This window comes from Helicoverpa zea, chromosome 30 (assembly GCF_022581195.2).
Source record: "Helicoverpa zea isolate HzStark_Cry1AcR chromosome 30, ilHelZeax1.1, whole genome shotgun sequence".
Lineage (NCBI taxonomy): Eukaryota > Metazoa > Arthropoda > Insecta > Lepidoptera > Noctuidae > Helicoverpa > Helicoverpa zea.
In genome coordinates, this window is record NC_061481.1 from 5,088,986 (window position 1) to 5,103,452 (window position 14,467).

The 14,467-nt window shown below is 38.4% G+C and overlaps 1 protein-coding gene and 1 long non-coding RNA gene across 2 annotated transcripts; one reads left to right on the top strand and one right to left on the bottom strand.

The window, feature by feature from the left end:
• Positions 1-1,029: 1,029 nt before the first annotated feature.
• LOC124644707 lies at positions 1,030-2,000 on the top strand. Its single transcript, XR_006986098.1, has 2 exons — positions 1,030-1,230; positions 1,567-2,000. It is a non-coding gene; the product is annotated as an uncharacterized LOC124644707 (long non-coding RNA).
• A 7,144-nt stretch (positions 2,001-9,144) lies between these two features.
• Positions 9,145-14,118, bottom strand: LOC124644386. Its single transcript, XM_047183698.1, has 5 exons — positions 13,892-14,118; positions 13,014-13,159; positions 11,367-11,600; positions 10,643-10,778; positions 9,145-9,237 (listed from the first exon to the last, which is right to left on the bottom strand). Exons 1-5 carry the CDS (start codon positions 14,015-14,017, stop codon positions 9,145-9,147), a joined length of 735 nt encoding a protein of 244 aa, XP_047039654.1. The 5' UTR covers positions 14,018-14,118.
• Positions 14,119-14,467: the final 349 nt, after the last annotated feature.

Here is a 14,467-nt window from a genome sequence, read left to right on the forward strand (position 1 = left end):
GGTATTTATATGCTTATGATTTAAATAGATGAAAAAATATCTAGCTACTCCCCATGTTTAAATGGGGGAAATTCTGCGCGTACCTGGATAAAATGTAGCCTATGTTACTCGAGAATAGTGTACATTACAACAGTGAAATAATTTTTCACATCGATTCCGTACTTTCGAATCCTTCTCTTTGTTTGGTGAGTCATTCACTAAGTATCTCATTTGTAACTGCCTCGTTGGTCAAGCTGTCGCAAGTGCGGCTGCTGAGCACGAGGTCTCGGGTTCGATTCCCGAGTCGGGCCGAAATCGCTTTGTGGGTTTTAGAAGACTTTCACAAAGCAGCCCGGAGCCTGGAAGCTGGTGATTGATACACCCGTGCATCGGAGAGCACGTAAATGTCGGTCCTGCGCCTGATCTCTTACCGGTCGTGTTGGATTGCCGTCCCATCGGGTTATGAGAGTGAAGGAATAGGGAGTGCACCTGTGTCTGCGCAAATGCTCGTGCACTATAATATGTCCTGCGCAGCTGGCTGATCTCTTTAAATGAGAACAGCCGCCGTGGCCGAAATCGGCCGCGGACGCCATTATCTCATTTGTAGAATTTGTAACCCCATAGTTACACCCATATTTTTTGAAAATTACTTAGCTTTTCAAAATAAACTACCCAGGTGTCAACCTTTCGCTATTTAAAAGGAATCTCAATCAGTAAAGTAATTTAGAGATTTCTTATGAAATACCTAAGCTGTGCTTTTGTACTATTTATTCTTTTTTTTTTCTTCTTGTCTATGTTCTGTGTATGTGTACATAGTTACATACACAGAACACACAAGACACTATTAAATAAATAAATAGTTTACGCCTACATAAACGTCACAAATACATGTATTTACTACGTATAGTAAGAAATCTGGCACACTGGTACTCAGCTGCATCCGGTTAGACTGGAAGCCAAACCTAACACAGTTGGGAAAGGCTTCCGAATTAGATATACATATTATTAGCAATTATTTTTCTTGTCCGAGCCCATTATTAACCCTTATTTCGAATTTGTCCGTACTACCGGACAAGTACTTTAAAAAAATCCACCACCCCGTTTATTTCTATTTTTGCAACAAAAAAACAACTAAGCTATTGGGAGGTCGTTTAAATTTTAAAAGAAAAATAAATTATGCTTGTGACAACACAGAGTTTGACAATTGGCGAAAAAATGTCGGCGAAACCGCGCACTAAGAGAGTCTTTCAGGTAATTTATTAAAAAACATTATTTTTTGATAGATTTCTGCGTAGATTTTTATTTGTGTTTTGTGAATTTAGTGTTTTAATGTTCAAATAATACGATTCCATAGCTTTTGCCTACGTTATTCATAATAATTATCGAGTTTTTTACTTGTCCGCCACACCGGACCTCGTCGAAACACCTGTATTTATTGTGTCTTATAGCTTGTCCGTCACGGCGGACCTTGTCGAAATAAATATGGTATGACCAGCAGGAAACCAGCAACGGTTTGTTTCGATAATTTTTTTACATCACTTGAACTTGTTTACCTGTTGCGTGAAAATTATGGTATTTTTTCTGTAGGTACCATTAGAAGCAACCGCCTCAAAGGAGCCGAAGAAAAATTGAGTAGCGAAAAGGCACTAAAAAGAAACCAAGGGGATCGATCTTTCAGTCAAACCGTCTGTAACAAAAACAAGTTGTCGGTTGTGAGGTGGCATGAGAACAAAGCTGCTACTCTCATCAGTTCCTATACTGACGCTGAACCAGTTAGCAGGATTAAAAGATATTGCAAGAATGCCAAGAGGAAAGTCGATGTTGATTATCCCAATATTGTGAAAGAGTATAACAAGAATATGGGCGGTAAAAAAACTACGGTTTACTGCCTGAAATGTGATACACGCCTTTGTTTTGTGAAGGGCAAAAATCCTCGCAACTGTTTTTTGAGCTTTCATGTAAAATAACACAGGCCCTACAGTTTCCTTGTACTTTTATAAAAAATAAAGGCTTTTTTACTATCATATTCTTTTACTTTATATACTATGCAACTTCATTCACGTATTCGATTAAGTCCGCTAGGACGGACAAGTCCTTTTAACACTTTTTTTATTAAGTTTCGATAATGTCCGGTGTGGCGGACATCGCTTTTCTCCATAAGGGTGGGGGGTAGAATTTTTTTTTAGTTTTTTGGAGGTTCAGAAAAACCATGGAAACTATGTTATACAATAAAATTTTAATAAGTTCACTATCGCCTTCTCTGTCGAAATAAGGGTTAAATACCTAAGAAGACCTTGTAAACATTAATAAATTAATTATTGAATGAAATGCGTACTAAAGAAACATATGTTCAAACATTTATTTTAAAACGATTTATTACTATAGACGCAAGCGAATTTGCACTCTACGTCCGTAAGTTAAAGTCTCATTTTGTTTCACATAGTTGGTAATCATAATTACGCATGATTTTTTCATGTTATTTAATCGCTAAGAAATTCTTACGTTTTCATAATTGAATTTCAGCATGTACCTAAGTAACAGCCGCACGGGTCGATCGATCATAAGGTCAAGCAACGCTTGGCGCGGTCACCATCTTGTCATGACGAGTTCCTCCGTGTTTCCGAAGGCACGTTAAATTGGTGGGTACCGGCTGTCATTTGAACATCTTTGACAGACGTTAAAGGGAGTCAGAAAATGTTACATTGGCCTTTCCATTAGTACCGGGTTGCCTAGTTACGTATAATAACTGGGTTGAGGAGGCCAGATAGGCAGTCACTCCTTCTAAAACTCTAGTACTCAGCTGCATCCGGTTAGACTGGAAGCCGACCCCAATATAGTTGGGAAAAGGCTACGCAGATACCTATGATTAATTTATAGTTTTGATCGTTTCTAAAAATATATGTTATGCTAAATACATCTTTCCACGTCAGCACCCGTCAGGCAGGATTGTGAACACTAAAAACCATAGAGCGCACATAATAAGATGGATAGAATTATCACTCATATCGCCAGAATTTGATTGCCAGAAATTGAATTTGCCGGAATGAGGGCGCCAGAGTTTACTCTTCGAGCAGCAGAAGGTATATCAGTCAGTTTAGCAGTATATCACACTGTATGACGAACTTTAGATAGATTCTACATAATGTATATTCATATTTAACTAGCTGTTCCCCACAGTTCAAGCCGAAATAGTAGCGGATGTCCTTTACAAGCGAGTGGCTTAAATTCATCGGTTTGGTGGGATTTCACGGGTAGGGCGGACTTGGGTGCGAGTGCAGACCATGTCCCACCTCATCGCATGTCCAATGTGCCCTGAAACTTGCTCGCGGCATGACCTCATGAGTACATCCGGCCGTGCTCTCGCTGTGGCGGCATATTGGACTGACAAAGTGTAGTCTCACTATAAGACATGTCATCGATACGAAAGAAGAAGAAGATCGGTTGATGAAATACTAAGTGTATGTAGATCGTGCATGCTCTGTTATTTCCTCTAAAATTCGCTTTGAAAACTAATGGCCTTACTACAAAAACTTAAACCCCTGTTTTACACTTGTCTAATAAAATTTTGGCTGCAAAATGAACCATATGTCAACGTCATAATTTGACATTTTTTTAGACAAGGCATAAACTGACGTTTAAAAGTTTTTGTGGTAAGACGGAAAATGTTAAACTTCTTTTTAGAGTATGTATTTAGACAAGTTAGGACTGATTTAAATAAAAAAAAGTCGTTATTGACCGTTTTAAGCACTTATCTATTATTTTGACAAACTCAAACTTTATCTAACATAAACATTTGAACTCCTTCGCAGGGATTTAAGACCATTTCGAAAAGAACTTCTCAATTCGTTTCCAGTTAGACTCACCCCTGGAAACGAGAGAAAAAATCGATTTTATTAAATGATCTCGTCAGGACTATAAACGGCCACTTTCAATAATATACCATCTATCTTTTTATTTGCTAACTGGAGATATAATTTTGACATGAGCCCTATACAAGGTTCTTCTAGCCTACAGACAGACATGTGTTGCTGGGGAGTTTGTTGCGCCACTTCTTCTTCCCAGCAACAACACGTAGGAAGTGGTGAGGGGTTTTGGGGGCTGTCTTTTGTAAATTCCTGACGTTCAAAAAGTGCTGTCTTGCAGCCAAGTTTGAATAAATGATTTTTGATTTTGATTTCAAGATATGGCAAATTACAATCTCTAGTAAAACAAAACGTAGACTGAATATTGGGAAAACCCTTAAGAGATTACTCTGGCACCCTTAGGCGCTGACATGCAAAAAAGTTACTCTAATCATTAAGAGTTTGGTACATGGAAATTATCTATCTTCCAATGAGAAAAATATATAAAAGAATATATAAAAACTTTTGCGCCAGTTACAGAAAAGATGAGAAGTAGAAGATTGTCATGGTATGGGCATGTAATGAGGATACATGATACGTATGCAACAAAGTGTGTGCTAAGTATGAATGTAGATGAATGGAGAGGAAGAGGAAGACCTAAGAAAAGATGGATGGATTGCCTAAAAGATGACATGAATAGGAAGGGAGTTATGAAATATGAAATATTTAAGTTATGAAAAAGACGCTCTATTAGGCGCTGAGTTTTACACATTTTGCAATTGCAAAAATGTGTTTTATTGGATTAGAAGGAAATAAAATGCTTTATGTGTTCAATAATATTTATTTCCAATCGCCGGATTTGGCGGAAATTTAACTTTGGCGATCCGAATTTAATGGTAATTCTAAGTGTAATAGTTTTCAGCTTTAGACATATCGGCCAGCATCCCTTAATTCCTTCATAATTTCATATAGACGTCTGTGGGAACAAAATTTATGAAAAAATATAAAAATATTTTAGAAAAAAAAATGCAAAAATTTTGCAAAAAAAAAATATAGATATGTAGGTACTTTTTATTATGAATTTTAAATTGGTTGTATAATAAATCAAAACGATATATTTACAGTATTAAGAAAATGTTTATTTATATATAATCTTTTCACTATATTTATAGTCATAAATAAAAACCCAAATTAAAAAATCTGTAGCAGAAAAAAAAACTTCATCCAACTAGTAATTTTTTACTGTTTATTGGTATTCAATATATAATATTATAAAATATATATTAAAATAATTTTTTTCTTGTATTTCTTGTGTATATTGTTTCTTCATTAATTCAGTTTTTTATTTTTTTTGTCAGGTGTTATTCTTTTTCTGTAAAAAAAATAAAAAATCATCCGTTTTGTGAATGTGATAAAAGTAATTCGTTGTTTTTTTTTTTACTTCACAGCTTAATATCTGCCTCGTTGGTCTAGTTGTCACAAGTGCGGCTGCTGTGCACAAGGTCTCGGATTCGATTCCCGGATCGGGCCGAAATCGCTTTGTAGGTTTTTAGAAACTTTGCAGCCCGGAGCCTGAAAATTGGTGATTGATACACCCGTGCATCGGAGAGCACTCTCCGGTGGTGTCGGATTGCCGTCGCATCGCGCTATGAGAGTGAAGGAATAGTGAGTGCACCTGTGTCTGCGCTAATGCTTGTGCACTATAATATATCCCGCGCAGTTGGCTAATCTCTTTATATCAGCCGCCACGGCCGATAATCCGATAGAAGGGAATCATCATCATCAGGGGCACGATTCCGCTATTTTACTTAAGCGACATACGATTCACATCCGACTGAGATCCAATCACGACTCAGCTACGATTGAAGCGTATGTGGCATTCCGATATTTTTTCTTTGAAATTAACGTTTTTATCCTTTTCTGTCATTAAAAATGAATAATTTTGTCTGCAAATGATTTACGATTGCAATATGATTGTAGAGCAAACTACCGTATAGACCAAAATCACCAAAATAGCAGACCAATCTCAAGTCAAACGAATGTCGTTGGAATACGATTGATCTTGTATTAGTAGCAGAATGCCCGATATGGTTAAAACTGCTATTGCGATCATATTTCGATTCAATTTTGACATTATTAACTTAGGAGAATCGGGCCCCAGATTGATGTAAAATATTCTCATAAAAATCTGGTACGTAACTTGAGTTTTGTCGGTTATCCAGTAAAGTAAAGAGCTTTCGCAATCAAATGAGGCTTTTTTGCAGTGCTAGACATGAAAAACAATATTTTAAGGATGCGTCTACACGGTGCTAAAAAATTAAAGTGTTAAAAAATTACGTAATTTGAGATCACCTTCCTAAATAATACACAAAATATAACAGTTATATTATTATATTTGCAAAAATATTATCACAAATACAAAAAATAACGATTCAAATCCATTTTGGAATTATTTGAAAAATGTATTTAATAAGTTCCGTCATTCATCAATCGTGATAGATTTCGGCTCCTGAAAAAATACATATTTTTGTTTTCAAATCGTTACTTTAAGTACCTACAATACAAAAATTATATACATGCAGAGTGTGTCGTACCCATAGACATAATATTAGTAAACAGGACTGCGCACCTTTACCCAAAAAACGAGCCGAGTGAAACAGTTAGTACCGAGGCCGTCTGTCCCTTTCTAATAGGGTGACTATGAGATTAAGCTATGTGAGACAAATCCGAATTTGCTAAGATTATTAAACACAGATTGGTATTGAAATTTTAACTTACGCAGTTTGTGACCTTAAATTACTAATATAGGCTTTTAATAATTAGCGGGAATTAGCAGTATAAAAGCAGGGAGATTCGAAGTGAAGACTGTTTTTTTTTTTTTTTTGCTTAACATATAGACTGCTGAGCCGTTTATGTCGCCTTTCTTCATTTTTTGGGTAGCTATAACAATAGTACAACAGTTTTAATATCCATCACCCATATTTTGACTCATTACAAGAATTCATGGGCACCTTAGTTGTTTGATTTACTAAAATGTTATTATTAGCTAACCTGTGGAACGATATATTACAACCACCATAGGATTCAGTTTTACAAGTATAAACGCAACACTTTTTCACCATTTTAATAGTTTAAATTGATTTAATACAAAAAATATAAATAAAATTTTAAATGCTGATTACGCGCCAAGAATGTTCAGGGTTACCGCTAGAAAATAAAAAAAGCAAAATAAAAATGTATGTTGTTTATGTTTTAAGAATAAATACGAATAAATTAATGCGATTGTTATTAATTTGTTAACTTATAATTGTTAAAATAAGATAAAAATATAAGTGATTCAATTGTTTTTTTGGGAAGACAAAACTGTTGATCACATTTTTTTATGCTGGCAAGGTGTTAGAAAGAGACAAACGGCCTCCGTTCTAACTATCCCTCTCGGCTCGGATTTGCCTCTGTGTATTATGCAACTAATTTAGTACCTTATTGCGTTAGAATAGAGTTCATTTTCGTAAATATATATTTTGAGCGTGCGCAATCTTGTTTAGTATATTACATCTATGGTCGTACCTAATCACATTAAATTAAATACGTTAATATATGTCGATTAGCACAAAGAAAAAAAAATTATAAAAAAAAAATATTTTTTCAAACAAAGTAAATAGAACATAAATGTGCGAGAATTGGAACACCATATTATGGTCCAGTATTACAAACAAATTCTCTCTTGAAAACTGACAGCTGTCAACTGGTCAAAACATTCGATACTCCTAACTTTATCTCTGCTTTACACATGATGTTGTAAATAAAATTATGAAACCGAAAAATGACTCCTGTGGGTAAACCACTGGTGTAGGTTACTTTTTTAGGGTTCCGTACCCAAAGGGTAAAACGGGACCCTATTGTTTTCGCTGTTCTGTCCGTCCGTCTGTCGCCAGGCTGTGTCTCATGAACTATGATAGTTAGAGAGTTGACATTTCCAGAGATGATGTATTTCTGTTGCCGCTATAACAACAAATACTGAAAACTAAAATAAAATAAATATTTAGGGGGGCTCCCATACAACAAACGTGTTTGTTTTTGCTAATTTTAAATAATGGTACAGAAACCTTCGTGCGCGAGTCCAACTCGCACTTGGATGGTTTTTTTTTAATCATATAGAATAGCATAAAGTATATGTGATAGGGTTTAATGTGATTAGGTACGACAAACCCGATATACAAAAGGAGAAGAGCTCGTGGCTAACTAACAGCCGTATGGGTGGATCGATCGTAAGGTCTTAAAATCTTGTCATGACGAGTTCATCCGTGTTTCGGAAGACATGATAAATTGGTGGCTCCCGGTTGTCATTGGCAATCGTTACGAGTAGCCAGGGGCCCGATTCTCCTAAGTTAATAACGTCAAAATTGAATCGCAATAGCAGTTTTAACCATATCGGGCATTCTGCTACTAAGTAATAAGACCAATCGTATTCCAAAGACATTCGATTGGTTTGCGATTGGTCTGCCATTTTGGTGATTTTGGTCTCTATACGATAGTTTGCTCTACAATCATATTGCAATTGTTTGCAGACAAAATTATTCATTATTAAGTGACAGAAAAGGATAAAAACGTTTATTTCAAAGAAAAAATAGCGGAATGCCACATACGCTTCAATCGTAATTGAGTCGTGATTGGATCTCAGTCGAATGTGAATCGTATGTCGCTTAAGTAAAATAGCAGAATCGTGCCCCAGAAGTTTCAATTGACCACGGCGGCTCTTTCTAAGGAGATAAGACAGCTGCGCAGGACATAAGTGCACAAGTCAATAGGTGCACTCGCTATTCCTTCACTCTCGATGTCAGAACATTAACGAACTCCGTAAACCCGTGCACAAAAAATGACACTTTGTCTCGTGATGTACTCGCTTTAGCAAACAGTAACACATTGCGCGCGAACATTACTAACATGTCCGCGACACTGCAACCACCGCGCGAACACATGCTAGCTGTGAAGTCGCGTTGACGTGTATATTTTTTGTCCGCGATAAAATTTTAATGTAGGAGGCATTTTAGTTTATTTTCGTTATTCTCATTCGTCGAATATGTATTATTTCTAATTTAATATGCATTTATTGAAAACAATTTGTTATCACAAAAGTTCCTGCGTAACATAATTGTAATAAAATATAATTTAGCAAATATAGCACTTCAGTAAAAAAAAGTTTTAATAATCTTAAGTTTAATACTTTTGTATCAATTCCGAAACCGAAGGTAAAAAATACATACTACACTACCACAGTGTAGACAACTCTCAATAAGGGTATATTCACATGGACTTTCTGTACCTACCTGAATCTGTAGGTCTCTGGCGTGGTAGCTTCTTCACCCTCAGGTGGCAAAGGCTCGTGAGTCTCCCCGGCCGTCGACGCAGCTGTCACCTGTCAAAAAATACAAAATGTCAGTATAACCTAAAATTAGCTTTTGCCAGCGATTTCACCCGCATGTCCATGAACCCGGATAAAAAGTAGCCTATCGTCTTCCTCGATAAATGTGCTATCTATTACTGAAAGAATTTTTCAAATCGGACCAGAATTTCCCGAGATTTGTGCGTTCAAACAAACAAATTCAACTTTATAATATTACTAGCTTCCGCCCGCGGCTTCGCCCGCATGGTGTCTCGATAAAAAGTATCCTTTCTTTCTAGTGTAGGCAATACAAGAATATGTATACAAAGTTTCATGATGATCGGTTGAGTAGTTTTTGGGTTTAGGTCTCGGGTCCGATTCCCGAGTCGGGTCGAAAGTTTCTAAAGCCCCCAGTACACGTTGGCCTGTGTTGGGCCAAGCTTTGCAATGCACAAATGTAGGCCACGATTAAATGGTGTTTACACATTGGCACATGGCTCATTGCTGCCCGGCAAACCACTTGCGATGGACGTCGAGGTAGTTACGGCTACGGCCGTTTAATTGTATACTACACTACTATATTTATACTATACTGTACTACTATATTTATATTATACTACACTACTATATTTACTACTTTATTTATTGTTATACGCAACACAAAAGTGTACTATCCTCAGCGGCCGGTGACGAGCTAAACATTGGCCGAATGTGTAAACACCACACGCCAAGCTGGGCCACGATTCCTTTGATGTGTGCCCAAAAAACCGACAACTCGCCGAATGCGCACCAACCTTGACAAATGTCCGCCAACCTGCACCAATACCCCGTGTACACATTGGTGATGGCGTGTATTGGCCGCACTTGGGCCAACGTGTACTGGGGCCTTAAAATCCACAAAGTGATTTTACGATATTAGATTTAGCGAAAAAAAAGTCGTGGTGGCCTAGTAGGCAAAGAACCAACCTCTCGAGTGTGAGGGCGCGGGTTCGATTCCAGGTCAGGCAAGTACCAATGCAACTTTTTTAAGTTTGTATGTACTTTCTAAGTATATCTTAGACACCGGTGACTGTGTTTCGAATGGCACGTTAAACTATAGGTCCCGGCTGTCATTGAACATCCTTGGAAGTCGTCACGGGTCGTCAAAAGCCAGTAAGTCTGACACCAGTCTAACCAAGGGGTATCAGGTTGCCCGGGTAACTAGGTTGAGGAGGTCAGATAGGTAGTCGCTACTTGTAAAGCACTGGTACCTACTCAGCTGAATCCGGTTAGACTGGAAGCCGACCCCAACATTTTTAAATTTCCCGGGAATCGAACCCGAGACCTCGGCGTACTCCGTAGCCACGCTTGCGACAGCCAGACCAACGAAGTAGTCAATGTCTGATGATGATAAAGAGTTGAACCTCGTTTTTAGAAAGTCGGTTTATAATGTACAAACCTCATGAGTTTGCGGGTGTTCAGTAGTGGTGCCTTTATCAAACTTTTCAGGGTCTCCTCCGTTGGGTAGCTTGGTGGACTTCGGCTGCGGTTCCACCACGGGACCCATGTTGGTAATGATGGCGTGAATCAGTTGGCTGGTGAGAAAAAATTACGAAATACCTACTATAGTGGGTTTTATTATAATGACGTCCAAGGCCAGTTTTGGTCAAGGCAGCTGCTCTAATATAAGCAGATCAGCTAACTGTTCCAAAGTTATCATCATCCTCCGAGCCTATTTCCCAACTATGTTGGGGTCGGCTTCCAGTCTAACCGGATGTAGCTAATTACCAGTGCTTTACAAGGAGCGACTGCCCAATCTGACCCCCTCAACCCGAATGGTTAGAATGATGTCAGTCTTACTGGCTTCTGACTACACGAAACTGCCCCAAAGTAAGCCTAGCAATAAAGTTCCTCGTCCCCCTAACACCTGCATTTCAGCGACGCTAGTTTCTTACGAGATTTTGTATTTCAGAGAGCAAGTAAATGTCGGTTCTGCGCCTGTTCTCTCTCCGGTGGTGTCGGTTTGCCGTCCCATCGCGCTATGAGAGTGAAGTAATAGTGAGTGCACCTGTGTCTGCGCAAATGCTTGTGCACTATAATATGTCCTGCGCAGCTGGCTTGTCTCCTTAAATGAGAACAGCCGCCGTGGCCGATATATAATCAGGTAATGAGGAGGAACTTACCCAGCGAACTCATAACCAACATCTCTGAAACTGTTTCTCTCTTGAGTCGTGAGAAGAGCGTTGAACGCCTTATAATTGTCCAGGGTCTTTACATCCTTCATATGCTGCAAATCTTCCTCTCCTCCTTCTACAGGGTCCCCTGGTTCAGGGTCTGTTGGATCGGGCTCTCCGGGGTCTCCACCTTCTCCAGCCTCACCTTCGGCTTCCTGTCTTCGATTATAAGAGTGGTAGTACCTGAAAGGATTTTATCGAGGTTATATTAATACTATTTAATCCCGAACACTTCGACATCCAGACTGCTCAAAGGATAAAGACCTAACAAAGGATCCAAAACGTCGGGATTTATAATACTTAGTTTTTTTTTTGTTTTTATTATTTATTACCATTTAAAAATTACAACAAAAACATTCATATACATAGCATTTATAAACTACAAAAGTTTGTAATTAATGATACAACTTAACAAGACATTGTAAGTATGTATATTTAGGATGTTGGTAATTACATTCCCAATCCTATATCAGCATTCTAAAAGCTGCAGAGAGTACTGGTGAGCGGACAACATCTTACCTAGTTCCTCGTTTAATTAACAACCTATTCGCAGATTTACGAAATATCATAACAAAAACGAATATTAAAGGAGATTGGGCAAGAATGTATGAAGTTTGGTCCAAATGTCCACCGCGAACGAGACCTATATAATTAAATAGTCCACTTAATTTAGAGTAACTTTTACTAAGAAAGTAAAATAAAAACAATGCCAAAAAAAAGTTATAGCCAAAAATGTATTCTTAATTTTCGGTAGTTTTTGTATGTTATCATAATTATTTTTTATTTTATTCCACTTCCCTTTCCGCACTTTATCTAAAACTAAGATGAGTAAGACACATTTGCACATAAACAGCCCATATTTTTTTGCCCGATGGATGTACGAATCACTAACCAATTGAGGCGCCAGAAGTACTTGAATATACTCAGCTGTTCCTGGATCTAAGAAAGTTCGATGTAACTGTTGGTGTCTTCTCTCTAATAATGAACAATTCTATTTTGTCAGAAGTTACAGAAAGTACGAAAATCGAACATCACGGAAAGTAATTGAAATTGAAAAAATCTATAAAATGTATTATTTGATTTTGCTATAACTTTTTTCTGGCATTATATTTTTTTTTACTTCCATAACAAAAAATGTTCTATATTTAACGGGCTATCTAGCCAAATAGGTTTCGTTCGTGGTGGACATTTGGACCGTAATCGCCCATTGTCCTTTAAACTTAAGTCCTACTTTCTGCTGCGGGTTGTTCGAAAGAGTTACCGCGGCCCTGGTACATAAAAGGCCTACGACGAAACACGACGGTTTTTAGTCAGTAAGAGTCTGTCACTCCCTCACCGCTGCTAACCCACAGCGGGAGGGGTCATTTGATGATTTTTGACGTCGTTAAAAAAAAAAAAAAAAAAAAGGGGTATTGGGTTGCCCGGGCAACTGGGTTGAGGAGGTCAGATAGAGCAGTCGCTCCTTGTAAAGCACTGGTACCCAGCTACATCAGGTTAGACTAGAAGCCGACCCCAATATAGTTGGGGAAAAGGGCTCGGAGGATGATATAGTGCCATCTAATCTGCCGGAAGTCACAGGCAATAGCTAGTACTTACATATTAGCTCCTGGGGCTGGGGAAGTAGCATCCTCAAAAGGCCTCGTGACTCCAACTAAATCATTCACTCTTTGCACCATTTTTGAATGAATATAATTCAGCACTTGAGCACTCATTTCTCTTACGTAGACTTTTAAATCGTCCATCTTAAACAAAAATAATCACTACATAGTATAAAACAAAGTCGCTTTTTCTGTCCCTATGTCCCTTTGTACGCTTAAATCTTCAAAACTACGCAACCGATTTTCATGCGGTTTTTTTATAGATAGAGTGATTAAAGAGGAAGATTTATATGTATAATAACGTACATTAAATAGTGGGGAAACACTGTTATCCCGTGCGAAGCCGGGGCGGGTCGCTAGTATATTATAATCCATGTGTTTTTCCGTGCATCGGAGAGCATGTAAATGTCGGTCCTGCGCCTGATCTCTTTCCGGTCGTGTCGGATTGCCGTCCCATTGGGCTATGAGAGTGAAGGAATAGTGAGTGCACCTGTGTCTGCGCAAATGCTTGTGTACTATAATATGTCCTGCGCAGTTGGCTAATCTCCTTACATGAGAACAGCCGCCGTAGCCGATAATCGGCTAGGAGGACATCATCATCATCATCATATGTTTTTCAAAAGCGGGTGGGTCGTACTTGAACATTCCTGAAGTTAACCATTTGTCACTTATCTACAGTTAAGACCAACTGCGCAAAACGAGTATTTTTAACCGACTTAAAAAAAAGCGGATTGTCAGTTTGACCTGCTCCTGCGCATGTAAGTTGTTTCTCACGTTTGACTGAACCGATTGGGATATGGTTTTGCGCGACTTTCGAGAAAGTTTCAAATATACTATCGAAGTACTTTTTTTTAAATAGTTTTTTAACAACCTTACCTTGTCAGTCAATATCTTGAGATAGTCGGGCGTTCTTCTGAATCTTCTGAGCACAGACTTAAAGTCTTCTCCGTACAACTTCATTGCTTCTGACTCCACGTCATACTTTCTACCGCCACCGGTCATCAAACAAGGTGATACTAGAAGAAATATTAGTGGTTAAAGTACCAGGATCTCAAGTAAGCCTATCCTAGCCGATTGTAGGCCACGGCGGCTGTTCTCATATAATGAGATCAGCTAGCTCCTCATCCTCCGAGCCTTTTTCCCAACTATGTTGGGATCGGCTTCCAGTCTAACCGGATGTAGCTGCATACCAGTGTTTTACAAGGAGCGACTGTCCTATCTGACCCCCTCAACCCAGTTACCCGGGCAACCCAATACCCCTTGATTCAGCTAGCTTCGCAGGACATATTATAGTGCACCAGATTTTCGCAGACACAGGTGCACTCACTATTCATTCACTCTCATAGCGCGATGGGACGATAATCGGACATCACCGGAGAGATGAGGCTCAAGACGGACATTAATATGCTTTCCAATGCCCGGGTATGTAAATTACCAACTTCCAGACTGCTT

Bases quoted from the DNA above. Each gene is read 5' to 3' on its own strand.
- LOC124644386 (XM_047183698.1), bottom strand. From the start codon at position 14,017: ATGACCGGTGGCGGTAGAAAGTATGACGTGGAGTCAGAAGCAATGAAG. The intron at 10,779-11,366 runs GTAAGTTCCTCC...TTTTCTCACCAG, and splicing joins GTTGGTTATGAGTTCGCTGG to CCAACTGATTCACGCCATCA. The intron at 9,238-10,642 runs GTTTGTACATTA...ATTTTTTGACAG, and splicing joins AACACCCGCAAACTCATGAG to GTGACAGCTGCGTCGACGGC.